Here is a 25393-nt window from a genome sequence, read left to right on the forward strand (position 1 = left end):
CTAAGAAATCGACTGGGAGTTGAAAAAGCAGGAAAACTCTTATTTCTGTTTCAGTCTATGAATCAAAATCACAGTAGGAGTGAGGAAGATGAGAGTTAGTTGTAGAAGTTTTAAGAGCACCATGCATTTAGTGTTCTGAGGATTGTCTGTTAGAATTAATAACATTTGAAAATTAAAAAATAAGAGTTTAAGGACATCAGTCAGCTGGCAACTCTAGAGACTGCGGCAATTGCAAACGTAAAACATTTATTTAACAGTTAAAATTTAGTTTAATGAAATATAAGTGCTATTGTGTTTGGATGTGATTTAATTCTTACCATACCTAATCTACTGCTGACACAATAATGAGTATTAGGTACTATTTCCTAACTTGATTTTTACTAATTTATCTAAAAATATATACAAAGTAAATGTTGTAAAACTCCACACTGAGTTGTAAATTGACATGTTTTAATAATCAGATTTGCACCATTGTTTAAGAAATATGTGAAGAAGAATCAGCGGGAAACTAGATTTAAATCAACAAATTTCTCTTGGTGATTTAAATCAATGATTTAGATCACCTTCATTTAAATCAACCCATCTGATCAAAGCCTAAGGCTGTAGCTATACTCAGCCATGTCTATACTAGGAAACTATTTCAAAATAACTAAATTTGACTTAACTCCCAATTTTACAAAATCAAAATAGCATGTTGCCACTATGGGGAAACCTTAAAATTAGTCCCAGGCAGGCTCCATTAATGTGAACATGCTATTTTGACTTAGAGCTCCAGGAAGCACTGAGGAGTAATTGGTTTGAATTATTCTGGGGAGTAGTTATTTTGAAATAGTGTGGATGCTCCGGTGTCACTAACACTATTTCAAAATAAGCGCTATTCCCCAGAGCTACATATGCAATTGAGGCATGGATTAGCATATCACCATGTCTCATTTACATAATTTATTCAAGGTGTTTTTGTGGGGGGAGGGGAAGTAGTGTGGATGTTTTCTTTTTGTGCAAAAACCCCTTTTCCCTCCAGATTGGTAAACTTCCTTTTTTGGGGCATAAGGATCTGGTGGGAAAGGGGGGTTTTGCGCAAAAAAAAATGTCCACACTACTTTTTTTTCTGCAAAAACCCTTTGCACAAAAGCACCTTGCATAAATTATGCAAATGATGCCCGTCAATATGCTAATATGTGCCTTATTTGCATACTCGCTGTCTGCAAAACAGTCAGGCTGTGTCTACACTGGCCACTTGCCAGCTGTCTACACTGGCCGCTTGCTTTTCTGGAAAAGCAATGACTATCTACTGTAAAATTGTCAGTGTTTTTCCAGAAAAACTATGCTGCTCCCGTTCGGGCAAAAGTCCTTTTCCGGAAAAACTGTTCCGGAAAAGGGCTAGTGTAGACAGCACAATAGTCTTTTCCACAAAAAAGCCCCGATCGTGAAAATGACGATCAGGGCTTTTTTCCGGAAAAGCGCGTCTACATTTGCCACAGACACTTTTCCGGAAAAAGTGCTTTTCCGGAAAAGCATCTTGCCAATGTAGACACGCTTTTTCCGGAAATACTTATAACGGAAAACTGTTCCGTTTTAAGCATTTCCGGAAAAGGGTGCCAGTGTAGACGTAGCCTCAGTGTAAAGGTAGCCCAAGAAAAGGAGGAGTCTAGATGAAATAAGCTGCCCCTTAGTTTGAAATAACGGGTTTGGTCGTGTGAACGCTCCGCTTATAAATTTGACCTAATGGGTGTTATTTCAAAATAGAGCCCTAGAGTAGACCATGGCCTAGAGAGCTCACAGTGCCATAGCTGTACCACTCTAAGCTCTCCACTGGAACTACTGTAAGTCAATAGGAGAGAGCTATCTCGTCTTAATTCAGGCCTCATGAGCAGTGGTAGATTCATGAATAGGAGAAGCTCTCTGCCGACATACCATTGTATACCTGGGCACTTAAATTGGCATAATTTATACTCCCACTGACATCAAGGGACTTGGAGTAAACGCATATCTAGTGATCCATACCCTATATGGGAAAGGAGGATACCTTGGAGTCCAGTGCCAGGTAAGAAGGCTGGAGTAAAGGTATATTTCAATGTACCAAGCCCGCGCATGACATAGAAATAACTGTTAAAACAAAATGACCAGTATTTGCTGAAAATATTAAGATGTAGACAAATGCAATAAATTAAAATCAGACACCCATCTCAAGGAATAACATATCATTTTAGTAAAGATACAGTAAATGGTCTTGTGGCTGGATTCCCTATAAAGCTTTCAGACACATTAACATTTGTTTAAAAAATAAAAATCAAGCTAGTAAAAAAGGACTTCAGTATCTGAATCACTTCAATCCATTTCTTCCTCACATTATTTCTTTGTGTTTATCATCTTCCTGTCCAATCAGTCACTCTTCCCCTCTCCTCCACAAGCAAGCAAACAGAGAACTGAAGATAAAAATGTCAGTCAGCAGATGGAAGCCCAACTATCAAATAAGAAAATAAGGTCTCGGAAGGGGTAGGTGTGATGTTTAGATAGCATGGCATTTCAGGTGTTAAAGCATTGTTGTTAGTGGTTGTTTTGGGGACTGCAGGGGATGATGTACAACCTGTATTTCTGCTAGGGAACTCTCCGTTAGGTTCTAAAAAGTTAATATATTTACCTTTCAAGATTTTATGTTCTGAACTTCTCAGGGGAATTGTTACTGGTTCTGTTAAATGGTTCTAACAATCCTACTATGTAAACTGAAGGCTATGGGAGGTACTATACTCAAGGTTGCTGCATGTGCAGAGTGAGGGCTCTCTGTGGACCTAATGCTGCAATCTTCTGCAACCAAGGCATGGGTGATTGGGAAGTTGGGATCAGGAACTACTTTTCAGGTCGTCCATTGATACAATAAGGCTGTGTCTGCACTGGCACCTTTTTCCGGAAATGCTTAAAACGGAACAGTTTTCCGTTATAAGTATTTCCGGAAAAAGAGCATCTACATTGGCAGGATGCTTTTCCGGAAAAGCCCTTTTTCCGGAAAAGCGTCCGTGGCCAATGTAGACGCGCTTTTCCGGAAAAAAGCCCCGATCGTCATTTTCGCAATTGGGGCTTTTTTGCGGAAAAGACTACTGTGCTGTCTATACTGGCCCTTTTCCGGAACAGTTTTCAGGAAAAAGGACTTTTGCCCGAGTGGGAGCAGCATAGTTTTTCCGGAAAAGCAGCTGATTTCTTTCAGTAAATCGTCACTGCTTTTCCGGAAATTCAAGGGGCCAGTGTAGACAGCTCGCAGCTTATTCCGGAAAAGCGGCTGCTTTTCCGGAATAAGTGGCCCAGTGTAGACACAGCCTAAAGGTGTGACAGAAAAGAATACCGTGGGTAATGTAATAGATGCAGATATTTGTTTATATTTTTGTGGTGAAGCTATTGAGAATACACTTGCAATTAGAAATGTTTTACGGTAAATACATCTCACAGAGGTTAACAGGTGATAAGGACCTGCATTCCTAAGGGGAAGAAACAAGATCATTTTTATGTCCTCCTTTGGGTACAAATGTTAATGTCTGTGGACCACGACTTTGAGACCTTGTCATCAGTTAATATTCCTAACTTCAGATAAAAAAAGATACATACATACAGAAAAGAAAATCCTATTCAGTAAATCATGTACCATACAAGAGGTATCCTGCATAAAATACCTCTCAGTTGTCACATTCGTCTCATAAACATATTTTCAGAAAAATATGGCATGTAATGTCACAAATGCCCTTTCTTTAAATAATAAAAGAGTGTATATTATGTTGTGAAGACAGGAAACATTTTGACACACAACCCCTTTCCACAATCACGGAAAATATAAAGGGAGAGGATTGATGAGATACTGTAGTAATGTTTGTGTTATATGCAGAGGATGACATTAACATAGTACTCTTTGCCAACACTACTTACACAGCAGCCATTGAGATATTTCTTCTTGTAAAGTATTAAGAAACACTGTGAAATCTAGTGGCACATTTACACTTCCAGGAAGATCGACACTCCAGAGGTTGATCTTCTGGTGTTCAATTTAGCGGATCTGATAAAGACCCACTAAATCAGTGGTTCCCAAACTTTTCAGCATCTGATTTTTGAAAAACCCTCACGCCCCCCTCCCTCCATAAAAACTTGTTGAGCAAAAAAAAAGGAACTGAGCAGGGCAGCAAAACTTGAGGGGCTGGATAGCCTCACGCCTCCTCTGGAATGTCTTCATGCCCCCCTATGGGGCCACGCCCCCCAGTTTGGGAACCCATGTGCTAAATCGAATGTGGAGGGCATCCCCGTTGACCCTGGAACTCCTTGTAGTCACAGTCATGTAGAGTAAGGAAAGTCAATGGGAGAGTTTGACCTCCTAATGTTGGCCCCCAGAAAATTGACGCAAGGTATGTTGACTCCAGCTACACAATTGACATAGCAGGAGTTGTGTGTTTTGCATCAGTTTTTCTCTGCCAGTTTAGATCTGTCCTCAGAGAAGATGGTTGGCAAGAGCTGAAACTTTAGCTTGGATGTCAGTCTGATTGCTTAGAAGATTGATGAACGACATAAAAAAAGGTTGAGCATGAGATTATGGTTCATGCAGAATTACAAAGAAAACTCCTTGGAGTGGCAATGTTCAAGCTTTTAATATTTGTAGCTATACTGAAAATATGAAAATGATATTTATGTGTTCAGTTAATCACATACCACTTTCGCTCCTATATAAACTGGCCATATTTTATTCTGTGGCCAGGGACTGCTTGGCATAGAGGGGGATGAAGGGAAAGACTGTCAAGAAGCTGATTGTGGCTTGCTGGCTCCACCTTTGTGAAAGCCCCCTGAATAGATTAGAATAGCTTAGGGCTTACATGCCAATTGGCAATAGTTCCCAAGAGACTCTCTACCAAGTAGAATAGTGATAGAAATGTAGCCGTGTTAGTCTGGTGTAGTCTTGTTTCATCTCCACCAAGGGCTGTTCCTGGGGAGTGCACGGCCTAGGACATGGGTCTCCAACTTTTTAAAGCATGAACTCTCTTTTTGAATTTAAGTGCAATCCAGGATCTACCTTAAACCCAAATACCCTTGCCCCGCCTCCTTCGTGCCCCTTCTCCAAGGCCCTGTCCCTCTCGCTCCATTGTTCCTCCCTTCCCCATCTTTCCCCCCTTTCATCGGGAAGGGGCAGAGGGCTGGGGCACAGGCTTTGGTCTGGGGCTAAGGGATTTGGATTCTGGGAAGGGCTTTGAGCTGAGCCTGGAGCAGGGATTGGGGTTCAGGAGGGAGTTCAGGGTAAGGCTCTGTAAGGGAATTTGGGTCTAGGGGTGCTCAGGGCTAGAGAAGGGGTTTGGGGTGCAGAAGGGGGTACATGACTGGGACAGGGATTCGGGATGCAGGCTCCAGCTGGACACTGCTTACCACAGGTGGCTCTTGGGCAGGGGTACAATGGGGCTAAGGCAGGCTCACTCCTGCCCTGGCCCTGCACCATTCTCAAAAGCAGCCAGGAAACTCCCTCCATCCCAAACCCTGTTTTACCTCCCACCCCTGTTCTGTGGAGACAGAATACAGGGTGGGAGAAGGAAATGGCTCCAAGGCAAAGGGCAGGAGATGCTGTGGGGGAAATCTCGCTCCCCTGGGGTGCAGAGCCCCCAGAAGGGTCCGAGGCTGGAGGTGAGGCAGTGAGGCAAACCTAGAAGGAAAACTTTATTATGCATGCATGCAGGCTGACCGCTACCAGAGTTAGCAGCCAGCCCTGAGGGTGTGTCTAGACTATTGAGTTTTGTCGACAAAAGTGGACTTTTGTCGACAAAACTATACCAGCGTCTACACTACCGCTGAGTTCTGTCGACATAATGTCGACAGAACTCAGCAGTTTTGTCGACACTGGTATACCTCATTTTACGAGGCATAACACCTTCTGTCGACAGAGTTCTGACGACAGAAGGTGTTATTGCATGTAAACTGTCCTTTGCATCTACACTACCATGTCGACAAAGCAACTTGCTTTGTCGACAGAACTTAATGTAGTCTAGATGCTCTTTGTCGACAGACGTTTTGTCGACAGTATCTGTCGACAAAATGTCTGTCGACAGAAGCCTGTAGTCTAGACGTACCCTGAGAGACAGTTTCAGGGATTCTTTATACAGTATGTTCAGACAGTAGGGGTGTGTCTAGACTACAGAGTTTTGTCGACAAAAGTGGACTTTTGTCGACGAAACTATACCTGCGTCTACACTACTGCTGAGTTCTGTCGACATAACGTCGACAGAACTCAGCAGTTTTGTCGACGCTGGTAAACCTCATTTTACGAGGCATAACGCCTTCTGTCGACAGAGTTCTGTCGACAGAAGGTGTTATTGCATGTAGGGTTGTGTCTAGACTACAGGGTTTTGTCGACAAAGCAGCTTGCTTTGTCGACAGAACTGAATGTAGTCTAGACGCTCTTTGTCGACAGAAGCTTTGTCGACAGTATCTGTCGACAAAACTTCTGTCGACAAAACCCTGTAGTCTAGACGTACGCTAGTTGTTGATTGTTTTTCTTTAACATATCAAAGTCTCAGCAGAAGTACTCTGAGATGTTTCTGTTCACACCAGGAGTGCTAGAAGTAAGTTTTACAGAACAAAGGCACATGAGAGAGTTTACATGACAAATTGTGACAGACTAGGAGTCTTCATGAACTTGAGATAGGAGGCGTTGTAAGGGTCTTGATTAGAGTTAATTTGATTTCTCTCTGTTACAGGGAGAGAGGTCTGGAAAACTTTTAACCCTTGCAGCAGTTTTCTTTTAGAGAGTTTTGATTTCCTGCACAGTCCCCCCTTTAGACACAATTGGAGTTATTTGATTTTTCTCCCACAATGCGCAGCAATGGGGGGGGGGGGCAGCTGAAGTGCTGCACTAAATAGCCTCTTGTCCAAACCAGTCAGGATCACTGTCCAAGATCCTGATCTACTGGTTGGTGACCACTGGCCTAGGGCAACCTTCCTTCCCAAGCCCTGCTCCACCACTTCTTCCAAACCCAGCTCCTATCCCTTCCCTCCTTGCCCCTGCCCCAGCATCTTGCTGAAGCTCCCCCAAGCAACATGCGCTGGAGGATTACCTGTGGGGAAGATCTGTTGTGGGGTCGCCTGCTCTGCTCCACCCTGCCACCTATGCCCAGTTTGTTGCAGGAAGTGGAAAGCCCTGGGGCTAGGGTGCTCTGTTTCCCACTGCTTTGGTGAAGTCGAGTGGGAGAGGGAGGGATGGGGCAGTGCAGAGCTGTGACTGGGTCCAACCCCTGCTGCCATCCCATTCCAGGCCCCTCCCACCAGGTTATTTTTGCTGAGTACATGATGCTGTAGGACACCTTTGAATAGTATTTTCCCTGCACTTCACCTATAAAACGTCCAGACTCTTGTTGACGGGGGCAATACGTTTTAATTTAATTGAGCAGGATAAAACTTTATGATTTTTTTATTTACAGTGATAAATCTGCACCTGCCTACCTAATCATGAGGCTTCCTCTTGCTAAACTTCCCACGTCAAAATTAGAAATGTTATACCACAGCAGTACTTTTGCACCACAGGTTTTGCATTAAGAGCCCATGCCATTTGCGAGAATACAGTAGTTTAATCATTTAGTAATTCCCTCTGGGGCAGACGAGTGTTTGCAGTGAGCTTTTATATTAAACTCCAGAGGTTCCTGGGGTAGGTATATGCTAAGTGCCAGTTTTCCAGATATTATTTTAAAGATCGTGGAAGGGGAGTGCTTGATTGATTCCAGTTGGTGTGTGTGGGGATGGAAGCTGTGCCCTGGGTAGTACTGAAGAGTTACATCATGGGACAGCTAACACCCAGTTCATGGCCTGATGCCCTCCCCAGAGATTCTGACAGATTTCTGTCACTTTTGGGGCTCCACAGAAGCAGAGAATGTTGTCTGGGGCACATCGGCTGTGTCTACACTGGCATGAATTTCCAGAAATGCTTAAAACGGAATACTATTCCGTTTTCAGTTTTTCCGGAAAAGGAGCGTCTACATTGGCAGGCTGCTTTTCCGGAAAGTGCTTTTTCCGGAAAAGCGTCTGTGGCCAATGTAGACGCGCTTTTCCGGAAAAGAGCCCCGATCGCCATTTTCGCGATCGGGGCTTTTTTCCGGAAAAGACTACTGGGCTGTCTACACTGGCCCTTTTCCAGAACAGTGTTCCGGAATAAGGACTTATGCCTGAGCGGGAGCAGAATAGCTTTTCCGGAATAGCGGCTGATTTTGTACAGTAGAGCATCGTTGCTTTTCCGGAAATTCAAGGGCCAGTGTAGACAGCTCGCAGCTTATTCCGGAAAAGCGGCTGATTTTCCAGAATAAGTGGCCCAGTGTAGACACAGCCATCCTGTGTCATATCCCTTAATTCATGAGCCCTGCATCTTCCTGGCCTTTCTGGTGCTAGGCTAGCATGATTCTCAGTCAAACATGCGTATTGGGGACCTTGTACCATTTTTATTTTCCCCACCACACTGTGGGCAGACCTTCCACTGATGGACCTCAGCTAGGGCTACACCAGCAGAAGGCAATGGCCTGTAAGTCAAGGAAGACGGGAGCTCTTGTGCTAATAATATACAAGATTTTCTTTTAAAATCCAGCCAGCTTTCTTGGACTCCTTTCCCCCCCTTTATGTTCGTGTCCAAGGGGATCCTGCCCGTGAGTTCCCAAGGGAATCAGTCTGCTTTTCTGAAGTCCAGGGTCTGTATTTAGCTGCTCTCCTTTCTTCCTTTGGTCAGGACCCTGAACTCGACCATCTCATGATCACTGCAGCCAGCTTGCAGTAGCCAGAGTGAAATATGTTAACTGTGTCAATCCAAGTATAAAGGGAGAGGTGTCTGTAGTACATCACACAGAGCACTAAGTAGCACCCCTTTTTGTCATTCTCAGGAGAGGTAAGGACTTAGTAGACAGAGCCAATGTTGTCCTTAAAGATGCACCTCTCAAAAGCAAGTTTCAGGCATATTAATGGGAATGCTTGCCCTGATCACAGACTGTGCTATTGCTACTGTTGATAGAGAGTGAAGTGTCTACATCGTTTATTAACATGAGTTGTAGGCACCTAAATCAGTTAGGGTATGTCTACACTACAAAGTTAATTCGAACTAACAGCCCTTAGTTCGATTTAACTTTAATAGGCGCTACACAGGCAAACCGCTAGCTCAAATTTAAATCGAACTAGCGGAGCGCTTAATTCGAACTAGGTAAACCTCATTCTACGAGGAGTAACGCCTAGTTCGAATTAAGTAGTTCGAATTAAGGGCTGTGTAGCCACTTAATTCGAACTAGTTGGAGGCTAGCCCTTCCCAGGTTGCCCTAGTGGCCACTCTGGGCCAAACCAGGGAAACTCTTCTGCCTCCCTCCCAGCCCTGGAGCCCTTAAAGGGGCACGGGCTGGCTACAGTGCTTGTGCCAGTTGCAAGCCTGCCAGCACCCAGCCAGCAGACCCTGCACCTGGCACGGCTCGAGCAAGCCACCCGCTGCCACCCAGCCCTCCGCCTCTTCCCGGGACCAGGCTGGCAGCTCCCAGAAATCTGCCCGGGGACGAAAGAGGTGGGTGCCCTCCTGGTCTAGTGCGGAGATCGTGGACCTCATCGAGGTTTGGGGGGAGGCCTCCAACATCTACAATCTCTGCACTAGGCACAGGAATGTGGCTGTCTAGGGCAGGATAGCTGCCAGCCTGGCCACCAAAGGCCACATGCGAACTCAGGAGCAGGTTTGCATGAAAATCAATTTGGTCCAGTGAGACCCCCGACCCTGAGCCCTGAGCTTAGAACATAAGAACAGAAGAACGGCCGTACTGGGTCAGACCAAAGGTCCATCTAGCCCAGTAGCCTGTCTGCCTACTGCGACCACCTCCAGGTACCCCAGAGGGGATGGACCGAAGACAATGACCAAGCGATTTGTCTCGTGCCATCCATCTCCAGCCTTCCACAAACAGAGGCCAGGGACACCATTCCTACCCTCTAGCAAATAGCACCCCATGGACCCAACCTCCATGAATTTATATAACTTCCCTTTAAACTCTGTTATAGTTCTAGCCTTCACAGCCTCCTGTGGCAAGGAGTTCCACAAGTTGACTATGAGCTGTGTGAAGAAGAACTTTCTTTTATTAGTTTTAAGCCTCCTACCTATTAATTTCATTTGGTGTCCTCTAGTCCTTCTATTATGGGAACTAATGAAGAACTTTTCTTTATTCACCCTCTCCACACCACTCATGATTTTATAGACCTCTATCATATCCCCCCTCAGTCTCCTCTCTTCTAAGCTGAAAAGTCCCAGTCTCTTTAGCCTCTCTTCATGTGGGATCTGTTCCAAACTCCTAATCATTTTAGTTGCCCTTTTCTGAACCCTTTCCAAGGCCAAAATATCTTTTTTGAGGTGAGACCACATCTGTACACAGTACTGAAGATATGGCGTACCATAGTTTTATACTTCCCCTCCTTCTTCTTTCCCTGGCTTCTCCCTTCTAGCTCCCTCCTCCCAGGTTTCCCCCTCTCTTCTCCCACCCTCTCTCTTCCCCTCTCCCACCTCCTTTTCCTAGTCTCCCCAGAGGTTAATCCCGCCCTCCCAGTTTTGTTAAATAAATAAAGTTTCTATTTTTGAACACGTGTCCTTTATTTTGTACATCAGGAAGGGGGGCTAGGGAGGGGTAAGTGGAAGGAGGAATAGGGCATGAGCCCCCGATGGGGAAGACTGGGGTGGCTCTGCGGGCTCCTTGGGGTGGAAACTCTCCTGCAGGGCCTCCTGGATCCTGACCACCCCTCCTGGATGGCAGCCTGCGGCAAGTTCAGCCGGGCTGATGGCCAAGTGCTGTGATGTGCCGAGTATGGGCACTCAGGGCACTCCAAGACAGGACTGCCTTGCTGTCCCTCATCGAGTTAGGCAAGCAAGCGGGGAACCCTGAGAACTGTCTGTCCGGGGTGGGGGTTGGGTCCCTTTAAGCACAGCCCTCGGCTAGCCTGAGGCAGCAGCTCCACACTCTTAAGTCCTAACCTGATGCCCTGCCAGCTCTGGTTCCGGCCAGTCTTAACTTTGGTTCAGGGTCCACTCAATGTGGACATGCTATTTCGAATTAGCAAAATGCTAATTCAAATTAGTTTTTGGGTCTAGATGCACTAATTCAAATTAGCTTATTTCAAATTAACTAATTCGAATTAAGTTAGTTCGAATTAGTGCTGTAGTGTAGACATACCCTTAGGTATTGAAACATTGCTCTCAGTAATACCTAAAAAGGTTTAAAAATCTGGACTTAAATGAACTCGAATACTTTCATTTTATAAAAAGCTTGGTACTGCAGAGTAAATAAGAAACAGAACACAGTTAAGGCAGCCTTGTTTCCCGCTAGCTGGCATATCATTTAGTGGTCTGTATGATCCATCCTGCAGTGAGGGCCAGTAAGTATTTACACAAGAAGCAAATGGAACCATCAGAAGTTTTAATGTCATTGCCATCCTAGGAACATTATCTTCTGGTGACAGGAGTGTGACAGGTTTAGTTACAGAGATACCCTTGAGACGATCACTTGACGTGGTGAAAACACCACCAAGCCCATCTACCTACTCTTTGGGGGTACCCCATGACCCTGTCCTGCTGAACCTAGTCCTCTGGCCTCCTCCAGCACTGGCACAGAGTTGGAGTCATAGATCACAGTAATATACCCTCTGAGGTCAGCTCAACTCTTTCTTGGAAGGCTCAGTCAAAAGGAGAGATTTATCTGGGGTTCTGATCCCATTGGGACTATGCACTTAGGCTGTGTCTACATTGGCACCCCTTTCCGGAAAAGGGATGCTAATGTAGAGTTTGGAATTGCAAAATCCACGGGGGATTTAAATATCCCCCGCGGCATTTGCATTAACATGGCTGCCGCTTTTTTCCGGCTTGGGGATAAGCCGGAGAAAAGTGCCAGTCTAGACGTGATTCTCTGGAAAATAAGCCCTTTTCCGGAGGATCTCTTATTCCTACTTCAAAGTTAATGCAAATGCCACGGGGGATATTTAAATCCCTTGTGGATTTTGCTATTCCGATGTGTCTAATCTGCATCCCTTTTCTGGAAAAGGGGTGCGGTGTAGACACAGCCTTAGTGTTGTGGCCAATGGGATCAGAACCCCAGATAAAACCATCTTATGCTTATAAAGTTTTATACAGATCAAGCTCATAAAATGGCCACCCTCTTTCTCAATGAAAGAGACATATGCACAGCTGTTTGCTGCCTCCAGGTAACAATTATTAACAGTTATTTACACTGTGATTATTTACAAGTGATTTTATTAAAGATTTAAGGGGCTGTAGGGAATGGCAGACAGAATAATGTTGACTACTAAACAAAATAAAACCAGACATACAAACTAAGCCTAATACACAGAAAAGCTTGTTACATGCAGTATTTTACCCAAACAGTAGTTCTAATAATCTTTTCTTACTGGCTGGAAAGTCTCCCAGCCTAGGTTTGAATCTTCTGCCTGTTCAGTCTTAGATGTTTCCAGCAGTCATCTTGGGTTGTAAGCAGAAGTGTCTTGATGTCTGGCAGCAGCCCCTATTGTTTGATTTCTCATCTTTATATAGATTTTACCTAAGGTAGGAATCCTTTGTGTTCAATTTAAACTTTTCTTCACTTTCAGTGGAAAATTATAACGTCTAACATGGATCCCAGGATCAAGTGACCTAAATACATGTCCTTGTGGGGACTTTGAGCCCCTCCTACTGTCTGTTTCATAGGAAAAACAAAATTTACAGATCATTGTTCTCATCTATGAGCCATCGAGTTTCCTGAAAAAACCCTAAATGGCCCTAACTTAGCATGTTTGGATTAATAAAACAAGTTTATACTTCATATTTCTAACTTCAAATATAGAAATGCACACAAATAGAATATGCACATTCGGCAGATTATAACTTTTCAAATAATACCTTACAATAAATATTTTGCATAAAGCATCTTCCAGTTATGCACATTCATATTCATAAGCATATTTCCATAAAGAATATGCAATGTACCATCACAAGGAGGTAATGCAACACACCTGTGTATGAAAATTCCAAAAGGCTGTTCATAGCAAGAACTAAGCAAAGTACTCAAGTTCACTGCAGCCAGTTCTCTATTTAGGATTCATTCTGGTAAAAGTTGCTGTGATGTAGAATGTGAACATCAAGCTGACATGTTCCATTGTAGCTGCAGCCTAAGCAATCTATTTTTATCTTTTCTGGTGTGGTGCTTAAATTCGTTGTACTCCTTCCTCTCTCTCAACAGGTTAATGATGTGTTTTATGTTTCCTCCTGGGGTTAGTTCTACCTATTGCCATCTCTCACATGTTGAGTGTGCTGCCTTCCAATCTGTGTGCTGTGGATGTTGGATCCCAAACACTAGCTTTTCACTTAGGCTATGTCTACACTGCAGGCTTTTTACACAAGAATGGCTGTTCTTGTGCAAAAACTTGCGGAGTGTCTACACTGCACATGCGTTCTTGTGCAAGTAAATTTACAGTAAAGCATCAGAAAAGAGGGCTTCTTGCGCAAGAGTTATTCCTCTCCCCACGAGGAATAAGCCCTCTTACTCAAGAGCTCTTGTGCTAGAAGGCAGTTGTACAGGCAATAGGGGTTTGTTGCACAAGAAACCTCTATAGCTAAAATGGCCATCGGAGCTTTCTTGCACAAGAGAGCGTCCACACTATCATGGACACTCTTGTGCAAAAGCACAGCTCTTGTGCAAAAGCATATGGCAGTGTGGACACACTCTTGTGCAAGAATTTTCGTGCAGAAACTCTTGCGCAAAACAGTTCTTGCACAAAAAGTCTGCAGTGTAGACATAGCCTGTCAGGGTACAATATTCAGAGTAGCTGAGGACCAGATTTTCAGAGGTATTTAGGCACCTAAAGGTGGAGATAGATGCCTTGTGGGATTTTCAAAAGGCATGTACATGCCTAAAAACATTGAGTTCAATAGGTGTTGAGCATCTAGATGCTTTGAAAATCCCAGTGGGGCCTACATACATTTAAAAATGCGGTGATATATGTATAACTACCACTGGAAATCTTTAGATGCCTAAATACCTTTAAAAATCTACTCTATGAGATTTAGAAATCTAAGACCCATTTTCAAATGAGATTTAGGCACTTAAGTGCTTAGGGTATGTCTATACAGCAGGGCTAAAATCAAATTAAGCTACGCAATTTTATCTATATCAATTGCGTAGCTGAAGTTGAAATAGCTTAATTCTGTTTTTGGCACTGTCTACCCAACAGGAAGTCAAAGGAAGAACACTCTTCCTTCATTTCCTCGTGAAATGAGGGTTACCATGAGTCAGAGTAAGACATCCTCCATGTTGACATTATTTCAAAATAACCAAATAACATCAGTTATTCCAATATAACACTGCTGTGTCGATGTCTCATAAGGGCTTGTCTATTTAGCCCTCTGGTGCAGACTGTGGGAGAGTGAATTGCAGCACATGCCCCATGTGGACACTGCTGGTGTGACAAGGTTGCTATTCCAGATGACTACTTAACATGAATGAGGCACTTTTTAGTTTGCACCAGCAGTGTCTATGCAGGCAAGGCCAGATTTCCAATCAGGCACTGTAGGCCCATGTCTAGGGATGCCTAAAAGTAAAAAGTGGGTAAAAAGAATCTGAAGATTAGCTAAAGGCAGGGGGACACTGAAGATATGTGCTTAGGGGTCTATCAGGTATAAGTCCAGAGGAGTCACAGTGCAGCATGCTGGTGCACCTAGCAGTTCATCCCCATTCCACCTCTTATCCCACAGTCAACACTGCAGAGCTGTGTAGACACAGCCTGAGTCCCACTGACTTTCAATGGGAGATAGTTGCCCAACTTGCGTAAGAACTTTTAAAAATTCCACTTGATGACTAACTGCATCTTTGGGTGCTGCAAAATTATTGTCAGTTTGGCCCTTAGTCGTATCGTAATAAAAGAACTTGGTGTGGGCATGGGTGGTTCAGAAACATTTATTTTGATCCCAAGTGCTCTCGCAATAGCATGGCTCTGACATTGCAAAGCGCTAGAAAAAGTATTCTGAGTATTGGCGTGCTAATTAACACACCAAGCAATTAAAGTAAATTAAAACATGGTTCAATGTAATTAGAAACAGTTGTGTTCATGTTTATATTCAAAGAGGTTTGACATGTTGAAAGAAAAGAAAAAACTATTTCAGGCAAACTTTTAATGACTACACATGTGGTGATAAAACTCCATCTCACTTCTCTTGGTGCTGTAGCACATGTGTAAGCAGAGTCAGGATAAGCCCTACCCTGACATCTGTTGGTGAACTGTGACAAGTGATGCAAAAAGACTTCAGAGGCTGATTCATTTGCATAGGCACGCCCACCCTGCCTAGTATGTGCTCTCAGCAGCCAAATGGTCACTTTGACCACTGTGGGATCTCAAGTTTCTCTGTTATTGAGGCAGGGGGGATAAAGTGTTGTTACCCTGATTATGTGAATCAAATAGTGGAACTGTTTCGCCATAAACTAAGTAGCAATCGCTAGACAAGGGGCATGGGTTCCAAACCCAGTCAGACTGAGAGAGGCTGGGGGACAGGTCTTTGGACCTGGGGGCTGCCCAATCTGAGGGCCTAGAACATACCAATTCTGCTTTTGCTGGCTTCACTGTGGGCCAATGGTGCACTTGCACTGAGGCTCTTCTCCTGTGAGCTGAAATCACTGTGTATTGAGGGGAGTTTGGTGCCATACTGCTGAAAAGTGGAAATTTACTGTGAGCTGAAATCACTGTTGCTGAGCTACTAACAAAGCAGATCGTGGGACAGCTAGCAGAGCAGTTTGCAGGTGTGACTGGTGGATACAGGTGAGCGGCTGGCGGGGAAGACCGACGGGCGGCCAGTAGAGCAGCTGTGGGACCTACCAGCTGGTGGCCAGGGAGCATGGACCGAGGCAGGCTAGTGGCTCCGTGGAATGGCTGGAGCGGCTCACAGGACAGCAGGTGGAGTGTGGCGGAGTGATTTGCATCAACGGCTGCAGCAGAAACCTACAGAGAGGTGGAGCCACTGGTGGACAGCGTAAGGTGTATCAACCCCTGCCTCCTCCATTGCACCCAGGTTGGGATGGTAAAACCCTGCCAGGTGAACTTTTGAACCCTGGGGCGGCACTGCCCCTGGGCAGAGACTTTTGGGGTGTTGGACTTTGGGACTCTGGGTGATTTTGGGTTGCTGGACTTGAGAGACTTTTGGGGTGTTGGACTTTTGGGGATCTTGGGTGATTTGTGGCTGGGGGCTGGGCCTTTGCTCATGTCTGGTTTATGAATCTGAGTTGTGGTGTTTTCCCACTTCAATGCTGATGTCAGTTACCTTGTGTTATGAAAGATTTGCTGCTATACCAAGGCTCTGTGCTTGCAAGAGGGGAAGAATTGCCTCTTTGAGGCACCCAGGCGTGTGTGTAAGATTTCCCAGGTCACTGGGTGGGGGCTCGAGCCGGCTTTGTATTATGTTCTTGGGAGGAGACCCCCTAGATATTGAACCCGGCCCTTGCTGCAATTAACTTGTCCTGGCGGAAGGGTTACACATGATAAATAGGAACACAATGAGAATTCCAAAACAGGAACCCCAAAGGTTCTGGAGGCTCTACAGGTCTGGGGACTCTACCTGAAAATCTTACAGAGCCTAAAAGGAAATTAAGTTTGAGGGTTCCCATTGCAGCCTCCACTTCAGCACATCACAAATCTAATAGCTCTTGTTGGCCATTTCAGCTCAAGAAGCACACAGAACTGCAGCAGCTGCATTGCTTCACGAGCACCAAAGTTGCCCTTTTATGTTAATGTTAATGCCAAGTGGCACAAAGTGCTGTCATAGCCTGTAAATACTCCAGATCTTTCCCACCTGGCCACAGGCCTTGCTCTTGTTTGCCAGTTCTTAGCTTTATCCTCTTACCTGTGGTTTGGATTCATAGCCATGTGGTAGACATGCTGTGCTTTGATATTCCTTGCTCTGCAAGGCTTCCGTAAAGTGAGGAGAGAGAACAGAGAACCCTTCCTCCCTCCCATCTTGCTGCTTCTCAGGCAGGATGGCTGACTGACTTGCCAGGCTCCTGGGCAAGATGGGGTGGCCTGGCTCCACACTCTAGAAGCACTAGGGCAGGAGTGGGCAATAATTTTTGCAGGGGACCACTCCAGCTCAGGGCTTTTGGAAAAAGGGTGGGGCTGGAGGCTACAGAGAGCCTGTGTCTACACTGGCTTGAATTTCCGGAAATGCTTAAAACAGAATAGTTTTCATTATATAAGTATTTCCGGAAAAAGAGCATCTACACTGGCAGGCTGCTTTTACGGAAAAGCCCTTTTTCCGGAAAAGCGTCCATGGCCAATGTAGACGCGCTTTTCCGGAAAAGAGCCCCGATCGTCATTTCCGCGATCGGGGCTTTTTTGCGGAAAAGACTACTGGGCTGTCTACACTGGCCCTTTTCTGGAACAGTGTTCCGGAATAAGGACTTATGCCCGAGCGGGAGCAGAATAGTTTTTCCGGAATAGCGGCTGATTTTGTACAGTAGAGTGTCGTTGTTTTTCTGGAAATTCAAGGGCCAGTGTAGACAGCTCGCAGCTTATTCTGGAAAAGCGGCTGATTTTCCAGAATAAGTGGCCCAGTGTAGACACAGCCTATGTGTGTGATAGTGACAGAGAGTGGTGCGCTCGTTGCTGCTGGGTAAATTTCTGAACATATGCTTTTAACAGAAAAGTTTTCCGTTAAAAGCATTTGCGGAAAAGAGCATCTAGATTGGCACGGACGCTTTTCAGCAAAAGCACTTTTTGCGGAAAAGCGTCCGTGCCAATCTAGACGCGCTTTTGCGCAAGAAAGCCCCGATCGCCATTTTTGCGATCGGGGCTTTTTTGCGCAAAACAAATCTGAGCTGTCTACACTGGCCCTTTTGCGCAAAAGGACTTTTGCCCGAATGGGAGCAGCATGGTATTTCCGCAAGAAGCACTGATTTCAGACAGTAGGAAGTCAGTGCTTTTGTGGAAATTCAAGCGGCCAGTGTAGACAGCTGGCAAGTTTTTCCGCAAAAACAGCTGCTTTTGCGGAAAAACTTGCCAGTCTAGACACAGCCAAGGAGCTCCCAGGGTCTCTTCCAAACCTATGATTCAATTATTTTCCAGGCTTGCTTATCTGCTGCCATATGACCTAAGTTCTCCCATTTCAAATAAAAAATGTTGATGCCATTGATAATCGTATGTTTTCAAGTCTTCCTACGTCTATTCCCTCTTTTTTTTGGATTTTCTGGGTTCCAACTGAGAAACACGCTCAGTAGCTGGTTATGATACATGTATAACACATGCCCTAGCCATTGATTTCTTCTCTTACAAATTATCATTCACTGTATTTTATCCTTATTTCTTTTTATTCAGCTTATTTATATGGCAGCCTCATTGTGAAAAGCCAGCTCTATGGAATTTTTCCCTTCAGGAAAGAGGTGGATAAATTCAGGAGAGTCCAGAAGAAAGCCCAAAAAATGAGAAAAGGTTTAGCCAACTTGATCTATGAAGAAAAGTTTTAAAAAAACTGGGCCTGTCTAGTCTTATCTTGGGGAAGGACCAGATAACATTCTTCAAATATGTTTAGGTCTGTGTAGTGGGCAGTCACCCTTCTCTAGAATAAAAAGGGTTGAAACAGACCTAGGGAGAGGACTGTGGCTTGGAGCCAATCAAGAGAAGGCTTGTGGCAGCCAATCAGAGCGCAGGAAGGCTGTAGACTAGCGATGGCCCACTCCAGCTCTCTGGGGAGAAGGGTCTAGCTGCTGGCTAGCATAGATACCATGGGCAGAACAGTACTGGGGAAAGCCAGGGTGAACCAGGCAAGCCCCAGCCTGAACAGTCTGAGTAGGGGACAGCAGGTCCACACCCCCTTGCCTACAGCGAGTGGCCATTTCAGACTGCAGTTTGACCCTGAGGTAAGGCAGTGGGAGTGGGTCACTGAGGCAAGGTGTGTATAAGTGTTGAAGACCGCAGAGTGTGGCAGGATAGTACCCCGAGGGAAGGATGCCATGGTCTGGGAGCATTGTGGGTCCTAATGTAAGGTGGCAGAGACATTAACAGACAACCGGTAACAGCAGGCGAGTCATTGGCTCCAGTGCTGGGTGGAGAATTCTGGAGTGACCAGCAGGAGGCACTGGAGTGGTTATTTCCATGGTATTAGTCTGTTACAAAGAGGACAGTGATCAATTGTTCTTCATATCTGAATGAGAAGCAATGGGCTTAATCCGCAGCAAAGGAGATTTAGTTTAGATCCTAGGAAAGCTCTGAAACAAAATTACAGGGGAGGCTATGGAATCCCCTGTCCCTGGAGATTTTTAAGAACAGGCTGGACAAATGCTTATCAGGGATGGTCTAGATTTCCTTGATCCTGCCTCAGTGCAGAGGGCAGGACTTGATGATTTCTCAAGGTATAGTCCAGTTCTGCATTTCTATTCTGGTGCTAGGGTTGCCCCTGCTTATGTTATAGGGTGTGATACTGAGCTAATTTCACATGGAAGCCGAGGCTTAGCGCATCCCTCGAAGCTGGAGCTTTTAAGAATGCTCTATATAGATCCTGTAGGTGTTTGTCTCTAGCTAGGAGTGCTAGGGTCTTCTCTATGCTACCAGCACTCCTAGCTATCTTCAAAACACCACCAACTTCCTGTGGAAACTAGAAAACAATGGTAATCTTCCTGAAAAGAACCATGCTGGCCACCATGGATGTAGAAGCTCTTTACACCAACATTCCACATGAAGATGGATTACAGACTATCATGACCACCATTCCCGAAGACACTACTGCACACCGGTTACAGAGCTCTGCGACTTTGTCCTCACCCACAACTAATTCTAATTCTGAGACAATTTGTATCTTCAAGTCAGCGGCACAGCGATAGGCACTCTCATGGCCCCACAATATGCCAACGTCTTTATGGCTGACCTTGAACGTTTCCTCAACTCTTGCCCCTAGCATCCCTACTCTACTTAACATTACATTGATGACATCCTCATCATATGGACCCATGAGAAAGAGACTCTTGGGCTGTGTCTACACTGCACCCCTTTTCCGGAAAAGGAATGCAGATTAGACACTTCGGAATTGCAAATCCGCGGGGGATTTAAATACTTGAAAGTAGGAATAAGGGATCCTCCGGAAAAGGGCTTATTTTCCGGAAAATCGCGTCCAGATTGGCGCTTTTCTCCGGCAAAAACCCCGAGCCGGAAAAAAGTGGTAGCCATGTAAATGCAAATGCTGCGGGGGATATTTAAATCCCCCGCAGATTTGCAATTCCGAAGTATCTAATCTGCATCCCTTTTCCGGAAAAGGGGTGCAGTGTAGACACAGCCCTGAAGAATTTCATAGGGATTTCAACAACTTTCACCCTACCATCAACCTCAGCCTGGATCAATCCACATGAGAGATCCACTTCCCTCACACTACAGTACAATTAAACGATGGACAAATTTCCACCACCCTGTACTGGAAACCTATTGACTGCTACACTTACCTTCATGCCTCTAGTTTCCATCCCAGACACATTTCTCAATCTATTGTATACAGCCAATCCCTAAGATACAACCAGATTTGCTCCAATCCCACAGACAGAGACAAACACCTACAGGACCTATATAGAGCATTCTTAAAATTGAAATACCCACCCAGAGAAGTGAAAAAACAGATCGACAGAGCCAGAGAGTATCCAGACATGAACTACTTCCAGACAGGCCAAGAACAGAAAACAACAGAATTCCACCTACAGCCCACAACTTAAACCCCTCCAATGCATTATCAACAATCTTCAACCTATCCTGGAAAATGACCCCTCACTCTCACAGGCCTTGGGAGAAAGGCCAATTCTTGATTACAGACAACCCCTAACCTCAGACAAATTCTTTCCAGTAACACCTCTATCATAATCATCCAGGAACCCACCCCTGCAATCAGCCTCTGTGCCAACTCTGTCCACACATCTACACAAGTGATTTCATCACTGGACCCAACAACATCAGCCACTACATCAGGGGCTCATTAACCACACATCCATTAATGTGATAAATGCCAGCAATGCTTCTCTGCCATGTATATTGGCCAAACTGGACAGTCTCTACGGGAAAGAATTAATGGACACAAATCAGATATCTGAAAAGGCAACACACAGAAACTCGTTGGAGAACACTTTAACTTGCCCAGGCACTCATTAATGGATCTCGAAGTCACTGTGTTGTTTTAGGCCAATTCTACAAGCCAAACACAGGGAAGGGTGGAACTTAACTTCTGACTGGCTTGCACACCACTTTCCACATCCTAGTGACTTAACCAACAAACAGAATAATGGAGGTACTAATTGTTCTTATCAGCCTCTTGTAACAACTTGAACAATCTATTCACTGTCCTTTTTCTCCTTTTTTTCCTCCTCACCCCCTTCCCCTTATTTATTCTTGGATCTGGACTTTTATTACTCCAGTCATCTGAAGAAATGGGTTATGCCCATGAAAGCTCATGATACCAACTACATGTTTTGTTAGTCTTTAAGATGCTACTAGACTATTTATTGTTTTTTAAGTTTTTCTAGTTCCAGACTAACTTGGCTACCCCTCTGAAGCTTACACACCAGTGTATAGAGAGTTGAAGAGACATTGTATGAAGGAAAGGGAAGGAAACTGAGGAAGGGATTACCTGAAGAGTCCCAGTTTGCCAGCAGGGATGGGATTAGCAGTTTGCAATGGGGCATGCACATTATTACAACAGAGGATTTGTTTGAAGAAATAGGTTTTAGAGACTTGATTATACTCAGGAAACATATGGTGTACGTCTAGACTACATGGCTCCGTCGACGGAGCCATGTAAAATAGTTTACTTGGCATAGTCAAAGAAGTGGGGATTTAAATATTCCCTGCCTCATTAAAATAAAAATGGCCGCCACGCTGTGCCGATGATCATCTGATCCGGCACAGTGCAGCAGTCCAGATGCGGGAACCCTTTGTCGACTGCTTCGGTATGGCTCGTGAAATGAGGTTTACCGGAGCAGTCGACAAAAGCTTCCCTTGTCGACCGCACCGTGTCTAGACTGCCGCACTGTGCCGGATCAGCTGATCGTCAGCATAGCGCAGCGGCCATTTTTATTTTAATTATTTAAATCCCCGCTTCTTTGACTATGCCGAGTAAACTATTTTACAGGGCTCCGTCGACGGAGCCATATACAGGCAGTCCCCGGGTTACGTACAAGATAGGGACTGTAGGTTTGTACTTAAGTTGAATCTGTATGTAAGTCGGAACTGGCGTCCAGATTCAGACACTGCTGAAACTGACTGCCAGTTCTGACTTACATACAGAATCAACTTAAGAACCTCAGGCGTCCCCAAGTCAGCTGCTGCTGAAACTGATCAGCAGCTGATTCCAGGAAGCCCGGGGCAGAGCAACTCTGCCTGGGGCTTCCTGTAGTCAGCGCTGGTCAGTTTCAGCAGAAGCTGACTTGGGGAGCCTGGGGCAGAGCAGCTGGGGTGCTGCTGGGTTGCTCCAGTAGCGCCGCTCCTGGGTGCTACTGGACCAACCTAGCAGCACCCCATCTGCTCTGCCCCAGGGTCCTGATTCAGCCGCTGCTGAAACTGAGCAGCAGCGGCTGAATCAGGACCTGGGGCAGAGCAGCTGGGGTGCTGCCGGGTTGGTCCAGTAGTGCCCAGAGCGGGCGCTGCAGGACCAATCGGCAGCGCCCCAGCTGCTCTGCCCCAGAGTCCAAAACAAAAGCCTGGTCTGCTGGGGGGGGGGGAGCACACTAGCTGCGCCCCCCCCCCTCCCCAGCAGACCAGGGACACGGGGAGCAGAGCCTCTGAGGCGTTGCTCTGGCAAAGCCTCAGAGGGAGGGACCCCGCCGCGGCTGCGGCTTCAATCTGGGTGCCTGTGGTCTGCTGGGGACCGTCCCCAGCAGACCACAGGCTCCCGGACTGAAGCCGCAGCAGCGGCGGTTCCCCGCGCCTCTGAGGCTTTGCTCTGGCAAAGCCTCAGAAGCGCGGGAACCCGCCCGGTGCCCCTGGTCTGCTGGAGACGGTCTCCAGCAGACCAGGGGCACCGGAGCAGCTTACGAACGGGGCTTTCTCGCCCCGACTTCCGGGGCGAGAAAGCCCCGTTCGTAAGTGCGGATCCGACGTAAGTCGGATCCGCGTAAGTCGGGGACTGCCTGTAGTCTAGACGTACCCTTATAGCTGTTTTACCTATTAAACAGTTACTTGTATGATGTGATTTCTAATGAGCTGTATTCAGAAATTGATTTAAAAAAAAAAACAAACCAAGACTGCATGAGACGCTTAGGCAGAGATGGGTGAAAATCTACATTTCCCTCTTGGTTATACTTTCTATTGTTTTGACTCTTCCAAAGCACTTATTAGTGTCAGTAATAAGAGTATCATTGTTTCCAGAAATAGGTTGCTGCATAGTTAACAGATAAGCCAGCACATTATTTTGTGGCAAGTCAACTAATTTTTCCATTGTACCATATCTGGGTTAACTCTTATGCAGTGAACTTATAGTAGTTTATTTAGAGAGAGTGTCTCAACTAGTTTTAAAATTAGACTTGCTTGGCATTTTTCACCATTTTATTTTTATTGAAAAAGGCAGATTCAGCAACAGTTTGTAATATCACCACAATATTTCAGTAAAACAAGTATTAAAATCTAAAAAACCTGAAATGTTTCATTTCAATAGTGTTACTGCAACAATCACTTTTTGTTTCAAAATGTTCTTTATATGCATTTTTTAAAAAAATCAGCAAGGTTTTAAAATGGACAAATTTCAAACAAAATGTTTTGTTTTGACCGGAAATATTTCTTTAACTTTGATTTTTCCCTAAACGACAACAAAAAATCAGTTTGACTCAAAACTATTTTTCCCCAGAATTGCCCTGTGAAACAAAAAATCCATTATTCACCCAGCTCTATTTATGAAGTGTTTGACCTTTTCCCTACTAAGTCCAAGGCTATATCTACACTGCAAAGCTTTTCCGGGATACCTCTGGAAGCTCTGCCACATCCGAGGAATGCGTCTGCTTTTCCAAAAAAAATTTTGGAAAAGCAGATGCATTTTTTCAGCATCTCTGTGAACTTTGTTCTATGAGGAAGAAGGGATGTTCCAAAAGAGAGGTTTTTTCCTGATATTTGGCCCCATGTAGACAGGCCAAATGTCAGAAAAGCCAAAAAAGACACGTGAATTGAGGTTTGAAATTTCCGACTTTTCCCTGTAGGGTAGACATAGCCTAAATTTTTGAAGAAGGAATATTGCTGGGGATAAAATTCAACCTTCTACAGAAGAGCAGGCCATGTATTAGATATCACAGTAGGACTCGGATGATGCATTTCTATATAGATTACTCCCAGTGAAACAGATGAAACAAACTCCTTGCTGCTGTTTTTGTTGAAAAAAAAAAATTCTGATGTTTTACTTCTTCTCACTAGGTGGTCTATGTAACAGCTACATTCCCATATATCATGCTACTGATTCTTCTGGTTCGAGGAGTAACATTGCCAGGGGCTTCTGAAGGAATAAAGTTCTATTTGTATCCTGATCTATCCCGATTGTCTGACCCACAGGTAGGACCAAATAACTAATGTTCAAAATTTGCTCCATGTTCATTTTATTTCTGAGGTGGAAAATCTTTGGTGCTTTCAATTTTTCATTGCATTTAAAGTTGGAATACACAAAAGCGTAGCCAAGTGTGTACTGATATTTGAACCATACTCCTCAAAAAATGAGGTTTACAGGATCTTTTGAAAAAGGGTTTTATTTTCAAAAGATACCCGTCTAAACTGCTGTTTTTCTATCGAAAAGCCCCGTTTTGAAAACAAATGCAGCCATCGTTATGCAAATGAAACATGGGAAATTTAAATCCCGGCTTCATTTGCAATTTCGAAGTGTCTGATTTACATCCCTTTTTCGAAAAAAGGGTTGTAGTCTAGACACAGCCTTAATAACTCGCCAGTGTAAACATGCCCTCACAGACGTTGCAGTCTGTTCTATTTGTTTGGAGGGCTTGATAGTTTGTTTTCATTTCAGAGATACCTTAGCATTTCACAATTGGATCTGCAAAAGTGTTCAGCACTGGCCTAACTCTACCCCCCAAGTCTGATGAGGGCTGAGCATTTTTGACATTGTGAACCATTCGTTTATAATCTCAGTGGAATGGTTCAGGTAATTTGATTTTCCTTAAAAAATAAAAAAAAAAGAATAACAATGGGTTAACATGTTTGAAATTGCAAACAGCATAGAAGAATGAAAAATCTGTAAACATTTTAAAGTGGCAATAAATTCTTAAAAGATGAGGGTGCGCCTTTTTGGTCATTTCCATAGCAGAGGTCATCATACAAGTGCTGGATTAAATTGAGAGTTTGTTAGGGAGGAAGGATAGTTCAGTGGTTTGAGCATTGGTTTGGTAAACCTAGGGTTGTAAACTCAATC

At 44.7% G+C, this 25393-nt stretch overlaps 1 protein-coding gene across 2 annotated transcripts in view; it reads left to right on the top strand.

Moving 5' to 3' along the window:
* LOC102448256 (sodium- and chloride-dependent GABA transporter 3) overlaps positions 1-25393 on the top strand; it is a 275725-nt gene that overhangs the window by 101606 nt on the left and 148726 nt on the right. For both annotated transcript variants that reach the window (XM_075939327.2, XM_075939326.2), the window contains exon 7: positions 24394-24528. In XM_075939327.2, coding sequence (XP_075795442.1) covers positions 24394-24528 — 135 coding nt within the window. The remainder of the gene's footprint in view (positions 1-24393; positions 24529-25393) is intronic.

The sequence above is a fragment of the Pelodiscus sinensis genome, chromosome 11 (assembly GCF_052426305.1).
Source record: "Pelodiscus sinensis isolate ZL-2025 chromosome 11, ASM5242630v1, whole genome shotgun sequence".
Taxonomy (NCBI): Eukaryota; Metazoa; Chordata; order Testudines; family Trionychidae; genus Pelodiscus; species Pelodiscus sinensis.